The sequence below is a fragment of the Sprattus sprattus genome (assembly GCF_963457725.1).
Source record: "Sprattus sprattus genome assembly, chromosome: 2".
Lineage (NCBI taxonomy): Eukaryota > Metazoa > Chordata > Actinopteri > Clupeiformes > Clupeidae > Sprattus > Sprattus sprattus.
This window is the reverse complement of record NC_137921.1, coordinates 10251403-10271402: the sequence shown is the minus strand read 5'-3', so window position 1 is coordinate 10271402 and position 20000 is coordinate 10251403. Positions and strand designations below refer to the sequence as shown.

At 43.0% G+C, this 20000-nt stretch overlaps 2 protein-coding genes across 2 annotated transcripts in view; both read left to right on the top strand.

Moving 5' to 3' along the window:
- Nucleotides 1–13812, top strand: part of myt1la (myelin transcription factor 1-like, a) — a gene marked incomplete at both ends in the record, with an annotated part of 47929 nt that extends 34117 nt beyond the window's left edge. Inside the window, 11 exons of the mRNA XM_080833139.1 lie at nt 2870–3094; nt 4382–4503; nt 4974–5045; nt 5345–5407; nt 6029–6112; nt 7277–7498; nt 7695–7786; nt 10059–10162; nt 10920–11063; nt 12588–12650; nt 13672–13812. Of these exons, the coding sequence (XP_080689265.1) occupies nt 2870–3094; nt 4382–4503; nt 4974–5045; nt 5345–5407; nt 6029–6112; nt 7277–7498; nt 7695–7786; nt 10059–10162; nt 10920–11063; nt 12588–12650; nt 13672–13812 (1332 nt within the window). The remainder of the gene's footprint in view (nt 1–2869; nt 3095–4381; nt 4504–4973; nt 5046–5344; nt 5408–6028; nt 6113–7276; nt 7499–7694; nt 7787–10058; nt 10163–10919; nt 11064–12587; nt 12651–13671) is intronic.
- A 4343-nt stretch (nt 13813–18155) lies between these two features.
- The window catches only part of LOC308360665 (fasciculation and elongation protein zeta-2-like), a gene marked incomplete at its 5' end in the record, with an annotated part of 16419 nt that continues 14574 nt past the window's right edge, over nt 18156–20000 (top strand). The window contains one exon of the mRNA XM_080832705.1: nt 18156–18460. Coding sequence (XP_080688831.1) covers nt 18156–18460 — 305 coding nt within the window. The remainder of the gene's footprint in view (nt 18461–20000) is intronic.

Below are 20000 nucleotides of genomic sequence, written 5' to 3'. Positions count from 1 at the left end.
GTGTGTGTGTGTGTTTGTGTAGCGGCTCATGACCACCAGTCCTCATAATTGGCCCTCTAGTGGCCATGCTGGGACACAGCCACTGGGCAGGACAGACTCAGATGAGCTGCCTAGCCTAGAGGCTTCCTCTACTCTACACCAGGTGATGATCACACAAGGATGATTTCTCCTGACTCTGTGTGGGAGGCAGCAGAAGAACGGTGTGGTCATTATATGAGAGTTGCAGACTGAGCAGAAAGCATTGCTCTGTTCTGGATGGAGGAAGGAACTGTTCGTTATAATAATGAAAAGAGAAGGGGGGAATATAAATCAAATAATTCATAGAGAATAGGAGAGAGACAGAATGTTTATCTATCTATCTATTTTGCCTAGCCTGGATACCAGCCTGAACTCCGCCCACAAAAATTTTGGTCTGGGAGATTCAGTCTGGACTTGAGCTAGTTGGGAGAGGTTCGCGTTTTCGAAAAAGTCGAAAAAGCAATCTGACCACCAATCAAATTGTAAGGACGGGCTCTATATGATGATGGACAGATGATCAACCAACGCTTGAGTTGAATTAACCGGTAGATTCGAACTCCGACCAAGATGGCCGCTTCTCGGGAGCTTAGTGGGGAATATTTTATGTGAATTAAGCTATCTACACGACTTTTTAATGTCTACATTGACTCGGTTAGTTGTGTATGTGCAACACGAATGTTGCAGAGTATTGTTTGTCTTAACTAAAGCTCTCTAGACCATTATTGTTAGGCCATGCTAACGCGTACACCAAAAACCCATTAAAACAAACTGTAGCTTCTAGCCTTTCTGCTAATTAAGTAACGTGAGCAGGCATATCTCAACAGATATTGACAGCGCAAAACAGACAAAAACAGACAAAACGCGATCAAGGCATTTGTCGATTGAAAAGATGTTTTTGCCGTCCTTCCTACGGGATCAGGTAAAAGTTTAATCTATCAGATGGTAATACTACATTGCTCTGATTGGTTCTAGGTATCCAATTCAGCGAAGAGGCATTTTCTTTCCTGGTTCGTTGAAACATGCCCCATAATCACAGCCCAATGGGTCAGGATCAGACTCATATTCTGACTAGAATTATGAGTATGACATCATCAGGCTATATTTTGCCATCTATCTGTTAACGAATATGTTAATGGTTATTTATCTTGTATGTCTGTCTCCACTGTAGTCTTTCAGTCTCTCCATTATATGATCTCTACCTCCACACACACACACACACACACACACACACACTTCATCATTTATTTCTGTCTGCCCTCTCCCTTCTTTCCGCGCTGTGCCTACTGATCTCTAGCGTCCTCAGAGTTTTGTCATCTTCGTCTTCTTCCACCTCCACCCGTCTTTCTTCATCTTCTCTGTCTTTGTGCACCACCTCACCTGAGTCCCATCTTTCATGTCGCCCCGCAACTGTACCCACACCTCTCTCTTTTTTCTCTCTCCTCTTGTACCTTCTTCTCTTTTTTTGTCTTAGTTTTTTCCCTTCATATTCTCATTATATTTTCTGTGCCTTCTGTCTGTCCCTCACCTCTCTTTAGAGCCACACTATTCAGTGCAAAGTGTCATCATTTGGTGACTTTACTGTATATGTAATTTAAATACAATAAATATAACTTTCATTCATGTCTCTTAGCACAACTCTGAATCAGCTGTCATGCAGGTTTTAAATGAACTCCAGTGACCATAGAGTACCATCCGTTCCCGTCTTAAGACCCTCCGGCAGGTCTTGTACCATCCAGCGCCCATCAGCTTGCCCCCACAGGCAGGGCAGCAGAAGCTGTATGCCCACGTCACCCAAGTTTGCTTAGCCCTCTCACCTAATAACAATGGTGCCCTAGAATCTCAATGCAAATCAATTCATTGGCAGAATTAAAAGCTGGATGTCTCAACATTTCCTTTAGCTGAATAAGGTCAAAACTGAAGTAATTGTATTTGAGAAAAATGGGGGGAGACTTAGGATTGCTACTCATCTTGACACAAAATAATTTTAAAGCGATGGACACTGTTAAACAACTTTATTGACTGTGATCTCGGTTTTAACAACCACTAACTTCCCTCTCAAGGCCTTATGTGAAAACATGATTTAGGAAAACTCATTCATGCCTTTATCTCCAGAAGGGTTGACCACTGCAATGGTCTTTTCATAGGCCTTCCTAAGAAAAGACCATCAAACAGCTTTAGCTTGCACAAAATGCACCTGCAAGAAATAACGTATCCTTTTACTCCAATACTGGCTTCCAGTAAGTCGTAGAATTGAATTTGAAGTACTGCTACTTGTCTATAAATGAATGACTGAAGCGGGATAGGACCAAATAACCTCTCAGATATGTTTTAGCGGTACATCCCTGCCATCAAAGGTGCTCCAACTGTATCTACGAAGTTTAAAATCTAAGACCCAACTGTTCTCAGATGCTTTTTGTCAGCTGGACAAATGCACGCAACTTTCTATTCATTTACTCTTTTATGTATTTATTTTTTTCTATGTTCTTTTATAATGCTCTTATTTTTCTGTGTTTTTTTATCTGCTCATTTGTAAAGCACTTTGCATTTGACTAAGATAAAAGACATGATCCATCTCTCCTAGACCAAGATTACCCAGATTGCTTTCACCAACTGACTGACTCCCACTCTCTCTCTCTCTCTCTCTCTCTCTCACTCTCTCTCTCTCTCTCCCACTCTCTCTCTCTTTCTCCCTCTCTTTCTCCCTCTCTTTCTCTCTCCCTCTCTTTTCCTCTCTTTCCCACTCTATCTCTCTCTCTCTATCCCTCTCTCTCTCTCTCTCTCCCACTCTCTCTCCCACTCTCTCTCTCTTTCTCATTCTTTCTCTCTCCTTTTTTCTCTGTCTGTGGTTTAGAGCCCTGATGACGATGATGGGAGTGGTGGCATTGATGAGTGCGGGGGCTCTGGTGGCGTGGGCGGAGGTGGTGAGGAGACGGTGCTGACCCCCCTGGAGCCCATGTCTCCCCAGCGCCAGGCCCTGCTCAACAGCCGCGGCTACCAGATGGGCACTTCTGACTGCTGGGACCTCCCACTGGACTACACCAAACTCAAACATCTGGACCAGGACGGACACAAGGAGGTGCCTGCGCCCTGCCACACCACACCACGCACCGCAACGCCCCACACCACACCAGACCGCCCCACACCACACCGCACCACATCGCACCACACCACACAGCCCCACACCGCCCCACACCGCCCCGCCCCACACCACACCACACCGCATCGCCCCTCACCATACCACACCGCACCACTGCGCACCCTGCCTGACTGTCTGCCTAACTGTTTATCTATATGTCTATAGATGTGTCTTTTGTCCCTGTCTCCTTGTCTATAAATCCTTTTGTATGACTTTCCATCTGTCACTATGTATGGCTGCTGCCGTCAGTCAGTGTCATTTTGTCCTGTCTCTGTGCCTGCTTGTCTGTTTCTGTTTGTAAATGAATGTTTCTCTCTCTTTCTCTCTATATCTCTCTTTCTCTCTCACATACACTCTCTCTATCTATCTGTCTGCATGCATGCAAGAATATTCATTTGACTGTCTAAATATTTGTCTATCTGTCTGTCTGTCTAAATGTCTGTCTTTTTGCTCATCTGTCATTCCTTACATTCCTTCTTACTGCCTGTCTGTCTGCACATCTGTCTTCCTGTGTAGGAATAATGAGAAGTTTACAAGAGACATTATTTGCACTAAAATCTAATCTAACAAACTATTTATTGAGCAAAAGTCTTAAAACAACATACAATACATATGTTCGGCATACATTCCTATGAGTATATGGTAAGTGGGTAAGTCGGGGGTAAGCCTGTGACCTTGACGTTGTTTGCACCGTATGACCAATTGAGCTATAGGGACACATGTTCTGTGTTAATATGTCAGTCGGTGTTGAGCACTTTTAAGACACTGATCTATGGTGTTTAAGGCCACCATGTGGTATCTTATGCATTGCCCCAGACATGTGGATGTAACAAGGGTAGGGGAAAGCAGTTTTACTGTAAGATGGCAGCAAGCTCCATAGAATGGACCAGAGAGACACCTACTGGATGAAATTGGAATATATATGTGATATCGCATATGCGGGGTTTTCCAATGCATATTCCATGTCATACTGCTGTCTGTATGGCGACCATTGTAATGTGGGGTAACGAAAGGCGTTAATGCCAATGTGGTCATTTAGCCTGCCACAATGAGCCGTAATGGCAGATCGTTTTTTTATTGGCATAACAGTTTTTATCTCCACCGGTTTACTATCTCTCTCTTGTCCGTTCTGTTCCTCTCTGCTTCTTCTATCTTTCTTGCCTTCCTCTCATCGTCCTTCTTCTGTCCTGTCCTCCCCTCTCTCTCTCTCTCTCTCTCTGTCTGCAGCCTGACGATCTTGACCCATTCCAAGACCTCCTGGATGAGCCCCAGTACCCTGGGGAGGTGCCGATGCAGAGCCCCAAACACAAGTACCACCCCTGCAAAGAGACCAAGAAGGAGATAATCACGTAAGAAGCCCCCACACCCTCAGCTGACCGCCCACTGTTTTTATTTTGTATTTCACTTAACCAGGATACCGTTATACTTAATTTAACACTATTAACCTTAATGGGGTAATCTTTAATGTAAAGGGGTTCTGAGTTATAATGGTAAAGCAGGCAACTGCAAAATAACTATACAATGTACATTTATTTAATTTTATTTTCTACAGAAATGGAAACTTAAAATACAATACAGTATTCAATACTGGACAGTTTTTGATTGTTAAATGTCTTTAATGTGGACCCAAAACGATAAAAAATAGGGCCCATGTTAAAAAACTCCTTAAGTTTCCTTTTAAGTCTGTAAAGGGGATCCTCTGGCCTGGTCTTTCAGGGAGCCTCATGGCCCCTAAAGAAAGAAATAGTACTTCTTGTTTTGTCCGATTGCTTTCTCCTGCCTTCTGATCAAATCACTCTTGTCTGGTGTGTTCATGCAGTCTGTCCAGCTGCCAGCTGGCTGACAAAGGCCTCCGGGGGGTGATGTCCACATCCAACTCACAAGATCTGAAGTAAGTCTGTGTGTGTGTGTGTGTGTGTGTGTGTGTGTGAGTGTGTGAGTGTGTGAGTGTGAGTGTGAGTGTGTGTGTGTGTGTGTGTGTGTGTGTGTGTGTGTGTGTGTGTGTGTGTGTGTGTGTGTGTGTGTGTGTGTGTGTGTGTGTGTGTGTGTGTGTGTGTGTGTGTGTGTGTATCTCTGGCATACTATTTGTCTCTGTACTGCATTGTTCATTGATTTTGTCATCAGACAGTGAGAGGTCACCCATAGGTCACACCTGACACTTGTCTCACCTGTCACCTGTCCTCCCGTCAGGTGCCCCACTCCTGGCTGTGACGGCTCGGGACACATCACAGGAAACTACGCGTCTCATAGAAGGTAAGGGCAGCCTATCAGAGCACAGCTGGCGACTGTTCATCTGGGCTCATTATGTGAGCTAGGTGATAGCCTCTGCAGCTAAAGCTTACCTGAAAGGCATCTGTGTGTGTGTGTGTGTGTGTGTGTGTGTGTGTGTGTGTGTGTGTGTGTGTGTGTGTGTGTGTGTGTGTGTGTGTGTGTGTGTGTGTGTGTGTGTGTGTGTCTGTGTCTGTGTCTGTGTCTGTGTCTGTGTCTGTGTTTGGGTCTGTGCCTGTGTCTGTGTCTGTGTCTGTGTCTGTGTCTGTGTCTGTGTCTGTGTCTGTGTTTGGGTCTGTGTCTGTGTCTGTGTCTGTGTCTGTGTCTGTGTTTGGGTCTGTGTCTGTGTCTGTGTCTGTGTCTGTGTTTGGGTCTGTGCCTGTGTCTGTGTCTGTGTCTGTGTCTGTGTTTGGGTCTGTGCCTGTGTCTGTGTCTGTGTCTGTGTTTGGGTCTGTGCCTGTGTCTGTGCCTGTGTCTGTGTCTGTGTCTGTGTGTATGTGTGCATACGTCTCTGTGTTTCTTTACTGTTTCTCTGTGTGTTGCCATGTGTGCTCATCTATAAATAATTTCATGCTTGTATGTGTGTGTGTGTGTGTACTGTTGCAGTCTGTCGGGCTGCCCCAGAGCAAAGAAAAGTGGCATCAAGATTCTGCACAGCAAAGAAGACAAGGACGACCAGGAGCCAATCAGGTGAGGGAATGCAATCTGAGTCATACCTCCCTTTTCTGAGGAGCGTGTTTGATTGTGTAGCATAGTTGATTTATATTAAAAGAAGGTATGTTCAAAACTTAACATAGATTCCCTATGCAGAGCACTTTCATTCTGAAGAACACAAAAATGTCCATAGATGACTGATTTATTTCCTTTTCGATTTTTTTTTTTTCATTCTACCCAAGAGCACTCAGGTATTTTCACTCTTGAGGTGACCTTTGTTTTTTGTTTAACATTCGACTTCCCGTGAAGCGCTGTTTGTCTTTTTCTCAAATTCGAGTAAAACCCCCAAGTCTGACTCCTCCTGAGTCCATCATTGAGCTTTGACTGATGTGGGCGTTCAATTGGCCCTCCGCAGGGCGTCCGTCTGCCCTCGGTGTTCACCACCCTCTACCTGTACCCCTGGCCGTGCCCCTCCCCCCCCAAACAGACCCTGTGCTGCAGCTGGCCTCATCAATCTCAGCTGGTCATTTCTCACCCAGCTGGAGCAGGAGCTGGAACCTGGCACCTGCTGTTACGGCTGAGCTCGCTAGGACAAAGTCAGTACAGACATCTCAAGAACAGTGACTTTTTCTCCAAGCAAGTGTTACTCACCGGGTAACTTTGATGAAGGGCAAGGCAAATAGTATAGCTCTTTGGTTAAAGGGAAACTTTTGGATTTTTTTTTACCTGGGTCCTATTTTTTTAATCTTTTTTGGTTCAGATTTTTACTAAGGAAAAAAACATTTAAAATCGTTCCAGTTCTGAGTTATAATGCTAAAACAGGCAACTGCAAAATAACTATAAATGTACATATATTTAACATATTTTCTACAGAAATGGAAACTTCAAATACAATACAGTACTCAATACTAGACAGTTTTTGATTGTTTAACGTCTTTAATGTGGACCCAAAAAGATAAAAAAGAGGGCCCATGTTAAAAAATCCTTAAGTTTCCTTTTAAGTCTGAAAGAAGCCTACATTTACATTTTAAAGGCGTTCATGGTCAAGGTCATTTTTGAAAACTCATGACCCTTTACTCTGTGAGCGGTTCTATCTGTGAATACATCTATCTTTTTTACTTCTATGTGAGTGCTAAACACTATGTTGCAGTACTGAGGCTGTAAAGACTGAATCTATCAACCAGTCTCATGTCCCCTCAGGTGTCCAGTCCCTGGGTGTGATGGGCAAGGTCACGTGACAGGGAAGTACGCTTCACACCGCAGTGCGTCGGGGTGCCCCCTGGCGGCCAAGAGGCAAAAGGACGGGCTGGTGAATGGCGCCCAGTTCGCCTGGAAGTCTGGCAAAACAGACGGCATGTCCTGCCCCACTCCAGGCTGTGATGGGTCTGGCCATGTCAGCGGAAGCTTCCTGACACACCGGAGGTGTGTGTGTGTGTGTGTGTGTGTGTGTGTGTGTGTGTGTAGGTATTTGTGTGTGTGTGTTTGTGTGTGTGTGTGTGTGTGTTTGTGTGTGTGTGTGTGTGTGTGTGTTATATTTGGAGCATGGCGTTAGAATGATAATGTCTTGGTAGTTAAAATGGCGGTGATAACAGGGGTCCAATGAACCGTCTCTCCTCAGTCTGTCAGGCTGTCCACGTGCCTCTTCTGCGATGAAGAAAGCTCGCATGACAGGGGTGGAGATGCTGACCCTCAAACAGAGACCCAGTAAAGGTACCACACCTACAGTACCTTAGCTTCATGAGAGGACCAGTAAAGGAACCACACCTACAGTACCTTAGCTTCATGAGAGAACCAGTAAAGGAACAACAGCTACAGTACCTTAGCTTCATGAGAGGACCAGTAAAGGAACCACACCTACAGTACCTTAGCTTCATGAGAGACCCAGTAAAGGTACCACACCTACAGGACCTTAGCTTCATGAGAGAACCAGTAAAGGAACAACACCTACAGTACCTTAGCTTCATGAGAGACCCAGTAAAGGAACCACACCTACAGTACCTCAGCTTCATGAGAGACCCAGTAAAGGAACCACACCTACAGTACCTTAGCTTCATGAGAGACCCAGTAAAGGTACCACACCTACAGTACCTTAGCTTCATGAGAGACCCAGTAAAGGTACCGCATCTACAGAACCTTAGCTTCATGAGGGACCCAGTAAAGGTACCCAGGGGCGGACTGGGGGGAAAAAATCGGCCCGGGCATTTTGAACCAGACCGGCCCACTAAATTCGATAACACACCTTTTCAGTCTTTTTGGTCTCTCGAATGTCTACACCAACCAGGCTTATAGCTAGCAGGGCGTCTGCCCTATAGTCTACTAAAAAATAAGAAGAAACGGGACGCCCTACTTTTAGGCAGGACGGCCTAAAGACGCCCTATTTTTCTTCCGTTTTACCTGTTAACTTCGCTGAATGTGATCAAAATTCACCTTTTCAGTCGCTTCAGTCCTTAGCGAAGTCTAGAATCATACAGACCTGCCAATTAGAAAATAGCATTGCTGTATTCCCGCTACAACAACGTTACATCATGATTCCAACGAAACATTGATTCACGGGCTCGCAGAAGCTCCAGAAGACAGCTGTCTCACCGCACGTCACTGAACCTACTACTTTATGAGTTCAACAAGAGTTTGTGTGTTAAGGTGGTGGTCTTAATTAATCTAAATGCAATACAATATACATCATACACTTTAAAGCTTTGTTCAGAATACGGAGGTATAAGATCGGTCGATATTTTCCATGAAAATAGCGACTGAAGAACCCCCTCTCGTCTCCGAGAGAACAGGCTGTATTGCTCCCTTTTCTAGAAGGGAGTCTATTTCCTCCTGTAGGAAACGCGCTTGATGAGGTGGCATTAACGTTTAAACTACGCCCCTGAACTTCGGGGGGGGGGGGGGACGGGAAAACTGGAGCGTATAACGGGCTATCATAATTCGGTATCTGGACAAATTGGCATATTTTCGGAATACCAGGGTTTGGGAATACTGGGCTTTCGGAACAACTGACATGGCACCGCGCACCACTCAAACACACAACATAGAGTGTAGGCTAACGGCTGGCTGTTTCAGAGTACAGTAGGCTGAAGGCTAGCAACAGCTACAGACTTGTCTTGTATTTACAATGCAAACGAACTTGGCCATAGAACATAGGTCCTAAGTCAAACATATTTTAGAGACGTTTTAATTCATGATCAGTAAGCTTTCCGTAGGTCGTTGTATCGTATCTCTGCTGTAGCCACCAGCACTGTCATCCACGGGAGCTGATGATGGCCCTGCCGTGGCAAACAATTAGCTAAAGGTAGAAGGTGTTTGCTGATATGATTGGACGAGCCCCTAGTCACTCAAGAAGACAGCCAATGGGCCGCAGACTAGCGTGCGCGTGTCAAGCATGTCAAGGCCATGGGCCACGCTGAGTTTGTTTACCGTCCTAATGCATTATGTAGGCAGGTCCAAATCGAAAGGGGTTTGAGTTGGGTCAGCCCATGGGATGTGATTGGGCCAGCCCAGTGTCAGTGAGCCGCTGATTAACTACTTTCGTGGGCCAGCCGGTCAGACCATTATATGGGGAAAAAAATAAAAAATAAAAATTCGGGACTATCGGCCCATATTGCACCTCGGCCCAACGGGCAAACGCCCGGTATGCCCGACGGCCTGTCCGTCCCTGAAGGTACCGCATCTACAGAACCCTTAGCTTCATGAGAGAACCAGTAAAGGTAGCGCATCTAGAGAACCTTAGCTTCATGAGAGACCTAATGAAGCCACAGCATCAGCTTCAGATTCAGTGCATTACAAATCCAGTTTCAGATACTGACAATTGATCAAGTATTGTCAGTCTACAACTAAACGCCAGTCAGGGCGTAATAAAAGTCCCATATGTACCTTATGAATGACCGACTTTTTATGGCATTCTCAAGAGTATGTTCAAAATCAACTTAAGATTTTGTGAGAGTAGATTCAATGTGTACGTGTGATGAATTCTTCTCAGGAATAGAGAACGATGAAGACATCAAACAGCTGGATGAGGAAATCAAAGATCTGAACGAGTCCAATCATCAAGCGGAGTCGGACATGATCAAACTGAGGACACAGGTATCATTTATGGACACTTCTGGAAGACACATTAAACATTGATTTGAAAGCAACTAGGCTGAAGTCATTGCCGTTGTTTTTTTTTCTGTGAGGCCACACAAAGCATATGAATTAGGACACAGTTCTAGCTGACCCATGTTACTGTGAGCTTGCATTTGAGGGGAGATTAGATCTGTTGCTTTCAGTGTTGGGAAAGTTCACTTTCTACATGAACTAGTTCAGTTCATAGTTCACTCATTTTAAAATGAACTAGTTCAGTTCATAGTTCATAGTTCATAGTTCATAGTTCATAGTTCATAATTCAAAATTTTGAACTAAGTTCACAGCTCCAAAAAATGAACTAGTTCAGTTATTTTTTTCAATATGTTCCGAGCTATAATCTTTCTAAATCTCTATATGTCTGCTATACTGCTCTCGGCCTCTACGCAACTTTGGCACTCTCACACTTGCCAGGCATATACAGTTGAAGAAAGCACACGCAGCGATTGGATACAGGACTGTTAACGGTGTGTTTTTCGCCCTAGAAGTCTCTAGAAATCTGGCACCTTATTAAAAAGAGTGAACGTGCCATTCACAGACACCAGAATGAGCGCGTTCACAGTATCATTCATCAGGCAGTAATACAGTATGTTCAGTTCACGTTCACCAAAATTATTAACAAGTTCATGAACTTTCGTTCAATGAACACGTTCTGGTACAACACTGGTTGCTTTGGTGAAAGCCTCCTTTGTGATTCACTTCTCTGTTGCTCCCACAGATCACCACCATGGAGACCAACCTCAAGTCCATAGAGGAGGAGAACAAGGCAATCGAACAGCAAAATGACTCCCTGCTCCATGAGCTGGCCAACCTTAGCCAGTCGCTCATCAACAGCCTCGCCAACATCCAGCTGCCACACATGGTGAGAGACAACACACAGGCTCTACACATGGTGAGACACACACACACACACACACACACACACACACACACACACACACACACGCACACACACACGCATACGCACACGCACACGCACACACACATGCACACACACACACACGCACACACACACACACGCACACACGCACACACACGCACACACACACACACACACGCACACACACGCACACACAAACATACATGCATTCACACGTTTTGAGACACATCTAATCCCTGCACATATCTCAAAGACAGTGAGACAAAAGCATCCACATCCATAATCACAAACAAGGCACATTGGTATTGTTAAAACTTAGAACACAAACACGTGTCCACATACGGAATGTCAAATCAACATGACAGTGACGTAAAGGCTAATTATCTGCTACTTCATAGTGTTCTTTAAAGGCTTCTACTCCATGGAATGTTAACATGAATTATTTTCTCCATCTGTTTTTCTGCCTTCCTGTCTGCTGTGTCTGAGTTCCTCACAGAAGATCTGTTTTTCTTCAGAACTCGTGCTCTCCACCATAGCCCGCCTCACTCACTGCTCCTTGGTTCAAGCATCCTCACGTTTTCTCATGGTGTCATTAATTATCCAATTGCTCTCTTTTGTCTAAGCCACAACAGCGGTGCTGATTGGATAATTCCTAGTCATGGATAATAACAAGGTCTTGAGTTAGTTCCAGCCGTAACGTAGCTTACCAGAGAGTGTGTATGTACCATCAATGTGCCATTAATGTGCTTCACCTAAAAGGCGTTAAATTGTTAAATATGGGTTGGTCGGTTCTGTGAGAGGCTAAACAGTTAACCTGCCGAATAGGTCCTGTAACTAAGAACTTTAATTCTAGTCAGTTTTTCATTCACTTAACTACAGTAACTCATTCGGAATACATAAACAAAAGCTACAAAATTCACCAATTGGCTTTTATGAACATAGTTTTTACTCTACTTCTCCATATGTAGGCTTAAGTATGAAGTACTTTATTGAGGAAGTTAATTCTGCCTTTTGCAGGTGAAACCTTGGTTGGAGAATCTGATTATTTTTCCTTTTGAAAATAAAGAAAGCAAGAAAACGAATATCAAAGAAAATAAATAGAAATTCCAGAAATCCCCTCAATCTTTTAGCAAATAATTCCCATCTACTTTGGATGGCATTTAAATTGTATCGAATCCAACAAACTGATTTTCATCGCTTTTTATTTCCAGCAGGCCACAGAGACCAACAGGAACATTGAATAATCTCCGCGTACCCCCCTTATAGCAACATGGTCCACATCACGATGACCACCTTCCAAATATGGCTCCTTAGTCTCTCCTTTTATCAATTCAGTCAGATTTTTTTTTAAAAGTCATAAAGATTCTCATATATAAATGTCAATTTTATAATCTCCCTTGTTTTCACAGACGGTATTGGGCTTGTATGAACATCTGTACAGTAGCCTCCAGCCCTTCCCTCTGGTCCCCTTGGCTAATAGTGTTCTCTCTGCACCTTTTTCTGTAGACCACGCTGCCCCAGAAAGATGTGCCTGTTAGACATAACTGCTGTTTACAGACGGCCAACAGAGTAAGATAACCCTTTTCACTGTCCAACTAATGTCCACCTGCTACACCCCACCCCCCTCCACCCCCCACCCCCCTTTCCCCTCTCTTCAAATTCACCTTAAGCCCCCCTCCCACCCCCAAACCCCCTCAATTTTACCTCATTTGTGAATGTAATGTGGGGCTCTAAACTGTCCTTACATGTGGCGTTGTTGTGACTCAATTTTAATGGGACTGGAGTCCTGCAGTTCCCTCTAGGGGCCACAGTGGGGCATGCAGGCCAGGATGCTGCAGCATTCTTATCTTGAGTGTAGAAAATAAATCAGAAAATCAGATTGCATGGCAACCCTTGAATCAGGAAACAGTGCGTCTGTGCCAGTGTAGTTGTACTCATTTCAGTGCGTGTAATTGTACTCTGTGCGTGTAAGTGAGTTTGAGAGTGTGTGTGAAAGAGAGAGGGAGAGAGAGAGAGAGAGAGAGAAAGAGAGAGAGAGAGAGAGAGAGAGAGAGAGAGAGAGAGAGAGAGAGAGAGAGAAAAAGAGTGCACCATCAGTCAAGCTGCCTTGCCTCCGTGCTTCATTCTATCCACATGGGAAATGAACACCGCCTGCTAATACACATTTCATCTTCACAAGCCATATGAATACAGTCCAAACTGCCTTGACTTGCCTGTTTGTTTCTGCTTGACTGACACCTGCCTCAGAGCTCCATTTTGTTTCACAAGACAACATAGATTCATAGTGTTGTATAAATATTGACACCTGCCTCACACTCTCCAATTTTGTGTACCAAAGCAATGCAGCTTTATATATACCATACACTCTCTCTCTCTCACACACACACACACACACACACACACACACACACACACACACACACACACACACACACACACACACACACACACACAGTGTTTCTAGTGAGGTGACTATAAGATTTTGGCTCAAATTAGGTCAAAGTAATCATAATCTGCAACTGCACTCATAACTGAAAAAAATAATTCTCTCTCTCTCCCTTTCCCTAACCCACTCCACTTGGTTTCCTAGGAGCCTATGAATGAACAGAACTTCGACACCTACGTGGACACCCTGACAGACATGTACACCCATCAGGACCAGTACCAGAGCCCGGAGAACAAAGCGCTGCTGGAGAACATCAAGCAAGCCGTCCAGGGCATCCACGTGTAGCGGGCCCTCACAAGCCAACCAATGGCTGAAGCCATCGCTCTGATGGTCGGATGGCAGCGTCGCCCAATCAAATTCAAACATGTTGAACAAAACAACATGAAAAAGAAACAAGGGGAAGAGGACGCGGAGGAGACGCGACAAATGTAAAATCTATGGATTTATTATTTTATGGCTGTAATTTATCTTATTATTTTGCATTATGAACAATGCTGATATGCTCTCAAAAATTCCATAACTATGATTTAATGCCTTGCTTTAAATGTAATTAGTACTAATGGCAATTGTTTTGAACAGCATTCATATTTTGTACATTTTCATATGACCTGACATAATGTGATAATGTAACGTTTATAGCTGCTAATGTATGCACATTTTAGTGTATATGTGTGTTATTTTAAAAGATTATTGACTAAATGACAGATCTTAAAATGTGCAGTACAGTGGAATGTCACAGGGTAACAGTGCAAGGAGCAGTCTTTCCTTAGATCACTTGTTTTTCCACTGGGTTTGATGGAAACGTGTCTGTGCACGGGTTGTTCAATGGTTGTACATTTATACGTTTTGTAAAAAAGAAAAAAGAAAAAAGAAATGAATGTCAGAGAAGAGAAGTCTTAAGGTCAGAGGTCTGTGGTAGTCGCCATGGAGACACCCTGTTGCAGTGTGGTTTTGACAACCGAAAAAAAAAGAGATTCGAAATAATGCCAAACTATTTATGATTGCAAACATCAAGACACGGAAACTTACTGGTGCATATCCCATGAACTCGAGTATGACTGTAACACGTCAGAAGTGCGTTATCCGTTTGTGATTTTGAAATTTCCCATTCAGACATGGTCTGAATATTAAATAGACAATCCAGCATTTGAACCGTTTAGCTATAAGGTCAGAAAAATGTCAAGTAGCTAGTTGGACAAAATATTAGCAATATGTGACAATGACTCAATCATATCCTTAGATATGGGATGCAATCATTTGGGTATATGCAATTTCGTATTTGTGAGACTACCCGTTAAAAAAGAGTGCATTTTTACTAACTGTAAAGAATTCAGTTTTTTGTATGGACCTTTTAATACAATCATATTTTGAGAATGAAACACCAACGATCGATTCCCAAACGAGAGAGGTTTCATTACTCTTTACTCTTCGTGTCAGGGCCACCCTGGTTTCCATGTTCTGATGTTTAAGTTGAGTTGTTTTCTTTTTTGTTAGTTTCTTCGTTTGTTTTGTAACGTTTTTGTGGGGGGTTTTCTCAGACAGAGAGAGACTAAGAGTAAATGATGGGTGAACGTGTTATGTGGATGTAATCAGTGGACTGGATATATACAGGGTTTCTGCCTCCACCATGTGACTGCACTTGTCCTGTCCTGTACATACTCTGCCATTCTACCATCTGGATCTGAGCCAGGGAGAGTCCAGAGCCGAGCCCAAGACACCTTTCTCATCTGACTCCACTCGTCAGCAAAGTCAACACAACTACTGTCTGGGCAGCTGGTCAAGGACTGGTTATCCATAGACTGATAAATACATACGGTTGGTTCTGTCATGGCTAGGGAACATTACGGCTGCACTTTAACCTCATACAAACCAGTGACACAAGGACTTCTAAAAAAAACTGTATTGAATACTTTCTATCAACGCACTCACAGTACACAAATATTACTTTCAAACACTTCAACTGATTAGGTTTTTTTAAAATACTTCACATGCTGAGGCATTTCATTTGTATGTTATTTCAATCTCACATGTTGATATGACAATCTTGATTTTTTTTTTTCATTTCAGCTTTAGTGCGAGCCTTTTAGGGAAAATGGCCCCTAGAGTAATGTGACTGGGCTCAGGCTGCCGAATCTCACCATCCAGTAGGCTGTTTTGTACTCGCAGCGCCATTGTGTATAGTGCATTTGGATGGTTTAAAGTCAGGTGTGCAACATTGCAACTGTATAAATTCATATTTCAAAATTCATCGAATGTCCATGGTAGCTCCTGTTCAACCACAATGGTACAATCATGTCCTATTTGTTGACTAATAAAAGGACTGTGTAAAAGGAGAGTGCAAGTCATGAAAATATGCTAATGAATGTAGTTCAACTGTTTTTATGGTAAGATAAATGAAAAGTTAATGTGTATGAGTAACAAGGAGGACTTTGTTGGGACATTTGTCAGTAGATATGTTTCTTGATGGTACTTGATGGTTGCTGCAGATTGAACTATGGGTATTTTATTGTAGCAAATTTCAAATAAATAAATTATGCAGCTACATAAATTGGTTTTACCACAACCCTTTTTTTTTGTTTACTGGCGAACTTCTAGAATACTACAGTATCAAAACTGACTCCATCCCCACATTTTCTAAAAACACGAAAAAATCAAAAAAAAATCTAATCTAATCAAACTTCAGGCTGATGTCCTCAACCAAGGTCACTTTGTTTTTACTGTCCTCTTGTGATCAGAATTGTGTCTGTTTAAACTGAGCTGCATGCAAATTGACATTTGAACAGTTTCCTCACTGTGTTAGCTGGTGCAGCTGCTTACTTAAGACAACGAAGATCTTTATGATCATTTTGAACATTTGTTATATTTTATATTTCGTATGTGCCATTCGTACAGGTGGATATGTCTGAATACTTTTCTGAACCCGAGTCAGAGAGGGGAATTGAGAAGGTGAATACAGCGTTAAATATAACCTCTATAGGAGGGAGAATCAAATCCCTTGATCCTGGAGTGGTCCAAGTTCATATACATTATGTATTATTATTATAATTAATAATAATAATTAAAAAAAAAACATCTCTGTGTTGCCAATGTAGTCGGTTTGACCCACGTGGTAATTTAAGGGAGAGTATATGAGGTGCTAGCTAATTATATCACCCATGCACTCTGGGTTCTCCAGAGAAACAAGAGGCCAGGACCTCAGGGCTGCCAGCCTATGATCCTCAGCTTTGTGTATGCAGCTTATTGCCAATGTAGTACTGCTTCAGATAGACTTATAGCAAATGTTACAAAAAAAATGGAATAAACTAAACATCATTATTGCGATCATTATTGCCTATACTACAGAAGAAGGGATTTTAAGCACAATTCAGCTGCCTGACTGCTGCTGGCACATCATTGTTATGATAAGAAATGGATATGGTTATATGAATATTTACATAGAGAATATTATGGTGTCATATGCTTAAACGCAGAGTCATTTTCTTATGAAAAATGTGAGCTCATCATCAGAGTACGATAACATTTCCATTAAAAAAAATGTTTCAACTAATCCTTTGATGACAGGATTTTATATGACATCGCTTTCCTTCTCTCTTTCTCACTCTCCTTTCTTTATCGCTATCGCTCAATTGATTTATTTTTGTACCACATGGCATGGCATTTTGTTGATACTTTTGCTATAAATGTTTAAAATCACACATTGCAGTGATATTTCATTTTGAAATCGTGAACTTTGTACAATTTTTATCATGCTGGTGTTGACATCTCTTACTCTAAATAAAACCTGTGTTGCCATAGTCAAGGTTGCAAGGCCATTTCTTTTTGTCCGGCCTGTACAAAGAAAATATCTCAAGCAGACAGAGGATATATTATATAAATAACAATTCTATCACACTCCTTCTCAGCTCCTCCCTTTTTATGAAGACCTCAAATTAAAATGAACTGGCAGCTGATTTGAGGTGACAGCAGTACTGAATTTAACAACATACAATTCGTATAAGGCAAAGATCATACAAAACTATTGGAAGAGCCTGGGTGTAAATCGTTTTCCTACCATAAAGACCTTAAAACAAAAATGTATTCTCAACGTCTATTCTATTAAAAGAGGGACGAGCAGAAGGATTGTGAAGTCTGTGAGTGAGTGCTCCATCCGCTTTCATTGGGATGCAGTGAAGCGCTCCGCCATTGGCTCCTTAGTCCCTGCACATGTTTCTGAGCCTGTTATTTAGTGCCCACACATTCACCTACCTGAGCTGTGTTCACGTAGGCTATGACCAAGTAGGTTGGCATAGTATCAGAGTGAATAGCTGAATCCAGGCTAGGCTACTGCGCGAGCATATTACATGGCTATACCCTGAAAACACACTAGCACTATGATGACCTCGCTTATCCTACAGATATATTGACAACAGAACAGTAGTGATTTTTTAATCTTAAAACTAAAAAGGTTATATCGTCAGTAGGCTAAGATTAATCTGGAGAATGACATGGAAGCACCACCTGTAATGGGGGTCCAAGCGCATAAACTAACAAGTCACGGGTAGAGGGGGCGGGGCTCCGGTGTCTCAGCTGGTCCTGAAGAGCGACTGTCTCAAACGAAGTTCAGTGAGTCTTCTTGTCCCGTAACAGCGATGGCTGCACCGTTAGCACATTTCGATGAGGACTGGCAGGATTTTAATGAATTCAGACCGACCGCTGAATGGCCAAATCAGTTGGATCAGATTAACTCCAATGTAGGAGAGACAACAGGGTTCGAGGATTTTTCAGATCTGGACAACAGCTTTTCGGGGGAGATATGCAGCTTCAAGTCAATGGAGGACCTTGTGAACGATTTTGATGAGAAGCTGAACATGTGTTTCCGGAATTACAACACTAAGATAGAAAATATCGCTCCAGTAAAGCCCATCACGGAAGAGAATTTCCTGAAGGACGACGAGTATGTATGACATTATCATAAGATTTGTAACTGTCCACATTTGTCCACTACAGGGGGGCATCAGCTAAAGAAGTAACGCTAGCTTGCTAACCAGCCAACCAGAACAGTCAGCTATCTCAGTGGGCAGCAGTTAAGCCATGAAGCTCTTTGACGTTATGATACGAGCTATTTTGACTTGTTGACTTGTGTTCGGATTTGTAAATTAACCAATAAGGACATCATTTGTTAGCTAGTGTGTCTGAAACGTTAACAAGTTAACCATAGCTAACTGTTAGGGGATCGCAGCTAACGATAGAAAAAAATAGCTGACTACCTAGCTAGCTATCTAGATAACTAAGATGAAGTCTATTTCAGGGTTTTGCTAGCGATAGCAAGATAGCTAGCCAACTAACCAGAGGTCAGTTATATCAGAGCTAGTCTATGGTAATATCCTTGCAAACATACCAGTTAGCTTGGTAGTTTAGTGGATGAGGCAGTTCACGACAATATTGATATCGCTATGGTATCTGTAGCAGCCGTGATGCACAGTTAGGTGTATTTACAAATGCTTGTATTTCTTTTCCAAAGACGCAGTACTGTGTGTGAGTTAGCCATTAAGACGTGGCAAATTACTAGTCTACTTCTGTAGCTATACGGAGACTTGTCCAACATTTGACCAGTGGGCAAAGTTACTGGTATGCATTTTGGATGACTGGTCCTAAACACTGGTATTTCACTTAGAGAAAGAGTATTACAAGCAGGTCGGCTTATCTTTTACCATACGAGAAACATCGACGCTCTGCCGTCGGAACTGTCAATGATTAACCTGCCCTGTTTATTACTAATACAGAAGTATTACATGCAAGTCATTGCACGTCTGTGAAGTAACGTCAACATTTTCCAGTGTTGAATTTAGTTTCAACTGCAGATAATTTGGGAGAAAACCAAACTGATTAAATCACGGTAGCGAAAGTCTATATTCCTTTCTATCTTATGGTGGAATAGTGGACAACAACATTGGAATTGGTTTATTCTTGAGATGGACGCCCTTCCCAGAGCTCAGGAAGGTGCCTTTTTTCTGCGAGTGTCTTTCTGTGTGCATGTTTCATACACGTGTGTGTGGTTGTCTGTGTGTATGCACGTGAATTTGTGTCTGCATTTGTGCGTGAGTGTTTTCTTTGGTACAACTATAAAGAAATGTCACCTCAGAGGCAGGCAGGGGATCTGAAGCCTGGAAATGGCCTTTCTGAGTTATTACACCAGAGAAAGAGCAACAAAGATGATGAGATATGAGAGACAAGGATGGAGAGAGACCAGGCAGTGAAGAGAAAGAGTTGGGTGAAAGTGGCAAGGGCAGAGGGCAAGAGAGTGGGGTAAGCCAGAAGAAGAGAGGAAGAAACGATCAGAGTTAGAGAGAGAAAGGGAGAGATCGATGGAGATGAGATGAGAAGAGACTGTGAGGGCTGCTGTGGATGTGTGTTTGAGGGCAGAGAGGCTGAGTGTACGCTTGACTGCGCTGTGCCCGGGGCGAGACTCGCTGTCTTAGCGAGCTCCAGCCTCT